This window comes from Tursiops truncatus, chromosome 16 (genome assembly GCF_011762595.2).
Source record: "Tursiops truncatus isolate mTurTru1 chromosome 16, mTurTru1.mat.Y, whole genome shotgun sequence".
Lineage (NCBI taxonomy): Eukaryota > Metazoa > Chordata > Mammalia > Artiodactyla > Delphinidae > Tursiops > Tursiops truncatus.
Window position 1 is genome coordinate 160,100 of NC_047049.1, and position 5,421 is coordinate 165,520.

Sequence of the window (5,421 nt, forward strand, 5' to 3'; positions counted from 1 at the left end):
TAAATTCTCTGCTCAAGCCCCTTCCTGAATATGCATGTGCCCTTAGCTTAAAACGTCCCCAGTTTTGCTGGGGGGGGACCCTGCTTTGGGAAGGCCCCCGTGCTCTCCTTATTTGCTGTGATAAATTCTTCCTTCTCCCCACCTTTGCTGGCTTGGCTGTCTTTCGGCTCGACACCCACCGAGAGGTGAACCCAGTTTTCGGGTAACAGGAGGAGCCAGTATGTACAGGAGTTTTTGCAAACAAAACAAAACAAAAAACCAGGTAGTCTGAACAGCAAAATATTACTGCTAATTAAAGAAAACCAGACATCTCAAGTTAATGAATTTAGTGCTTTCCTATGTATGGGAAGATGCAAGATGTATGGGCTCCTTGAAATCCTTCCTTTTATATGCACCTCAGCTGGCCAGCTGAAGGTGACCTCTCCCCCGCAAAATTAAGACACCTAGGGTTGGGGGGCGTGGGGGCGGGAGTGGGGCGGGTCCTGTGGAGTCCAGGTCGCTGGGGCCCCAACGGGGAGTCAGAGCACTGCTTCCCTGGGCAGGGGTGCGGCACCCTAGCCAGGTACCTGAGGAGTCTCAGCAGGCTGACGCCTGGAAGACAGCGCAGGGGTGCTCTCAGCACACCCGCTTGGCCCAGAGGTCGCACCCACCTGTCCTCAGGGTCCTTCCAGTGTGAACAGTGTTGGGTGAAGAAGTAAATCCTCCCTGTGCCGCCACCCAGCCCTCCCCACCCCAGGGCGCCACGGACCCTGCGGGCTAGAGGGGGTGGGGGACGAGTCCCCAAGGCCTGGGGGCGGAACGGGGGCTGGAGAGGAGGCCTTCACGCACGGAGGGCGCTGGGGAGCTCCAACACAAACACACATGGGTGCCCGGGTCCTGGACCTGGCCGGGTAAGCGAGACCTCGAAAGACGGCGCCTGCGGGGCTGGGCTGGGGTCGACCCCGCCCCGAGGCGGCCCAGGCAACCCTAAGTCCTCCGCACTCCGGGGGACCCTCCCTTCAGGCCACGCCCATCTCCCGCCGGGCCCCGCCCCTACATGCACCCGCCCCCTCTGGCCCCTCTCCCCTCCAGGATCCACCCCACACGCGGCCCGCCCTCCCCGGCCCCGTCCCTCGTGGCCGCCCCGCCCTCTCAGGCCCAGCCAGCAGGGTGGTGCTGAAGGGCGTCCCCGCGCTGCCGTCCCCCGAGCCGCTCTACGCCCTGGCGCGGATGGGGCACGGAGATGAGATCGGTGAGCGCGGCGGGCGCAGAGCTTCTGGTGGGGAGGGTGGGCTGTCATCCGGCCTCTGGGCTGCCCAGGTGCTGCAGCTCTGCTCCTACCCCCACCAATTCCTCAATAACCCACCAGTGACCCAGGAAATCTCAGTGCCAGGACCCTCAGGATTCTCCTTGCAGCCCCCAGTCCCCAGAAGTGAGCCTGGGCCTCCTGCCCCATCTCACACACCACTTGGTGTCTTCTTACAAATGGGGAAGCTAAGGCCTGGCACCGTCCTGGCTGGCTGGGCAGCGGTTCCTGGTCCAGGTCAGGTGTTCAGCCTTTACTCTGCTCTAGAATCCCACCACTCGTGACCGGGCCCCAAACGTTCCAGGTGTCCGCACACTCCGTCTCTTAAAACCCTCTCATCCCCCCAGGGGCCAGTGGGAGGTGAGGCTGGGAGGGCCCTGGAGCCAGGTCCAGGAGGTAACAGTAAGAGAGGGGTTAGCAGTCCTGAGGGTAACGGGGGGCATGGGCTGGGCTTGGGCTGTGCCTGGATGCCTCCACCCCCAGCAATGCTGTGAGGCAGGAACACGACTCTCCCTGCAGAGTTCAGGCCACTAAAGGCACAGAGATGTGAAATGTGGGGTAAACGCAGCCCCCTGGACAGGGCGCTCCCGACCTGGTGGCCCCAGCTTCCCCCCTGCTCAGGGAGCTGAGCCCGCTGTGCCTTGGTTTACACCTTGAGCCAGGTAACCCGAGGTGCTCTCCTCCCTTTCCGCGGGGTGGGCCACAGAAAGGCCCAAATGGTGGAAGAGAAGGAAGGCATAAGTGAATCACGGTGCAGCCCCCAGAAGTGACACACACACCCCGGCAAACAAGCAGTTAGCATTCAGCGTCCAATGTGCAGAAAAGTCTAACCTTGCTGAAACGAGGGAAAACGGCAGAAGGAAATGCACTCCGACAGTAGCAGGGTTTCCTTTACGTAGTAAGATCACAGCCGGTTCTTTTTCTTCGTGCGCTTCTGTTTTTCCTGGTTTTGTACAATGAGCGCGCGTTAGCTTAACAATCAGAAACCAACTTTCGGGAGAGCAGGGGCCCTTGGAGCCAAGTGGGGCAGGTCTGGGGGCAGCCTGGGGCCAGAGGGGCCTTCTTCCAGACCCCACTGTCCTCGTCACAAGGAGGTCATCTCCAGGCCCTTCTGGGTTCAAGGAGGTGGCCCAGGTGCCCCTCCTGGTGGACGAGTGTTTGGGGGTCACCAACAACAACCCGTGTGGTAGAGTGAAGGGGGATGCGCAGGGCCAAGACAGTGACAGGTGCCGTGGCCAGGGTGGGGAGACACCAATGTGACCTCAATAAGTGTCACCCCACGCGCAGCAGGTGGCCGGGTGGGAGACGGCGGCGTCTGAGGTCGGCACTCTGCCCTCAGGCCTGGGCATCCCTCAGCGCCTGGAGGCTGTGCTGCAGCCGCTACCACTGGACTGCTACATGGAGAGCCCGGTAAGGCTGCTCTGGGCCTCAGTTTACCCTTTGCCAGAACTCAGGGGGGCCACTTGCCTTGGGTAGGGGGCAGGACCCGTGTCCCCAAAGACCCCTGAGCCTGATCAGAGGAGCCCTGAGCTGTCACCCAACGAAGGGTCCTGGAGGCACCCAGGGCAGGAGCAGTGGGCCACAGAGCTGACCCCCCCTCTGTCTCCAGGCTGTGGTCGTGGAGCTGGTGCCCAGCGACGGGAGAGGGGCCTGCAGACCCCAGTGTGGCCAAGCTACCATTCCATCCTCTCCAGGGCCGGCTGTGCGGTGAGCCTGAGATCCCCACCAGGAAAGGGGTCAGGGATCCTCTGTGCCTCCTTGGAGTCCCGAGAGAAGTGAAAGACAGGCCCCCCCCGAACCCTGCACCATGGTTGTGCGAGCTTCTACCCGGGCGTATGGCCACCCCTTGCCCCGGCCTCCCCGCTCCCTTCCAGGACCCTGACCTATCTCTGCCCGGGGGTCCTCACCCACCCCAGCCTGTCCGAGCGGAGCCAGGGGAAAGCGGGGAGCCCCATCTGTGGTCAGAGGCCTGGCCCAATGCTGCCTGTCAGCCCCCCACCCTTCAAGGGGCCGGGCCTGTCCTCCCGGCACCACCCACCAGCAGATCTTGGGCAGGACCTTCCTGAAGAGAGGACCCGGGGCTCCTGTCCTGGACAGCAGCCCCACCCCGACCCCCAGGGCAGCTCAGACGATTCAAGGGCCCCAGGCAGGCGGCCACCACAGCCCCCTGTGCACCTGTCCGCCCAGCCCTCGCAGGTCAGGAGCCCAGCGTCCTGGGGACCCCAGCCTGGAGAATGTGCTGATGCCCCACTGGGCCTGGGGCCCTCAGCCGCCCCCCTTGCCTTCCAGAGCCCCCTGGCCACGATAGAGAGATTGGAGTTTTATGAGTGGACCAGAAAGGCTGTTGCTGTTGTGACAACTGGGTGAACTCTGGCTGGACCTGCTGGGTCCACTGGGTCCTCCTGGGTCTGGCTGGGTCCGGCTGCATCTGGGCCGAGCCTGGGCCCCTACCCCTTCCCACTGCAGAGCCCTCCCCACCCTCTACTCAGCCCCTGCCCCATCGGAGACTAGATGCCCCACGGGGAATGGCAGAGCCGAGGGATTTGCTGAAAGTGCACAGGGTGGGTGGCAGAGCAGGGCTCTGGGCACCCCAGGCCTGTCCATCCCAGCTCGGCACTCAGCCTGCTCCTTATGCAGGGAGGCGGCCCTCTACGGAAGCCTCATCCTCAAGAAGGGGTTGCCGGCCCCCGATGCCCTGTTCCAGGCCTGTTGAAGACCACCCGCCCAGGGAGGGATCTGGAACCCTGAACCCGACGCCGCCACCAGCAGGCGTGCCCAGCGGCAGATGAACTGGCCTGGCCCTGCCCGGCAGCGCTCAAAGCTCACCCAGCCAGGGGCTCCAGGGGCCCAGCGGGTCCTGGGGGGGACTCTGCTGACCAGGGCTGGCATTATCCCAGTTCAGGAAAATGATGGAAAAGTGCAGTGACTTGCCAACATACAGTCCAAAGGTTTAAACAGGAGCTCCATCTTCACTCACAAAGGCCTGTTTTGTGCTGAGTGCAACAGCGGCTGTGGGCTCCCCGGAGGGCAGACCCCACCCACTCTTGGTGAACCCTCAGGTGGGAAGTAAGGCCTCCCTCCTCCCGATAGGTTTGGGTCACCTGACTTGGCAAGTCCCTGGGTTTGGGATGAGAGTTCACACAGGTCGAGACCCTCGCGTGGGGAGATCTCACAGAGGGCCGGGGCAGGGGCCTGGGTGACGCAGCACATGGCAAGGGGGCCTGGGGGTGGGTGCATCAGCTACCCAGGCAGCCCTGAGTGGGCTGCAGTCACTAAGGTGGCCCTTGAAGAGGGGGCCAGGGCTGCTCCTTCAGCCCCAGAGACTGGTCTGGAGCCTCCGGGAGCTGACCACACCGTCAGCTGGGGTGGGGGGCGCTGGGCCCGGTGCCTGTGTTCCCTCGCTCTGGTGGCTGAGCGCCTACTGAATACGCATGAGCCCGAGTGGGTCTGGGGATGGCCGGGGCGGCGGGTAGAGGACAGGAGGACGCGAGGCACCCAGGCAAAGGGGGCCTGCGAGGTTGTGACGGCTTCCCGGCATGTTCTCAAACTGGGTCTCCCGGGGTGGGCGGGGTTCCCACTGGCCATTGCACAGGGTCCCTCCCTGAGGGCCTTCTCCCTGCTCCTCCAGACCTTCTCACAGCATGTGGGCGTGGGAGCTGGGATGACCAGGGATCCCCAGGGCTCGGGGGAGGCTGGTGGGCCTGGTAGGCAGATAGGTCCACTGGGCGGAGGTCTGGGGCTCAGCCTGGGGAAGGGACCACGTTCTGGGCCCACCACTGCCGGGGCTGATCTCAGACCCCTGACCCCACGGCCAGCCGCTTCCAGCCACACACGGGCCTCTTGAAGCAGCTTTATTGAGGTTGAATTGACGTGCAGTCAGTAAGCTGTTCACGTTCAAAGCATTCAGTTAAATTCGTTTGGGTGTTGGACCAGCACCTCCATCCCCCCCTTCTGCCCTGCCCTCACTGGTCCGCCCCCCTCCCTGCTGGTCAATGTGCACTTTGCAGAACTCTGTGTAAGTGGAAGGCCGTGCATGCCCTCTGCGTGCTCGCGGTGGGGTGGGGTGTGTGTGTTTGCGTGCGCTGTGTGCATCGATGATTCCACTTTGCTGCAGAGCGGGATTCTGCTGTGCACAC

General features: G+C 63.3%; 1 protein-coding gene across 1 annotated transcript; it reads left to right on the top strand.

Annotated features, from left to right (window-relative positions):
- The first annotated feature begins 350 nt into the window (after positions 1–350).
- FUOM (fucose mutarotase) lies at positions 351–3,998 on the top strand. The gene is given in 7 exon segments (XM_033842333.1): positions 351–359; positions 1,072–1,231; positions 2,625–2,695; positions 2,895–2,922; positions 2,925–2,992; positions 3,575–3,648; positions 3,923–3,998. Coding segments are annotated over 7 exon segments (486 nt in total).
- The last annotated feature ends 1,423 nt before the right edge of the window (positions 3,999–5,421 follow it).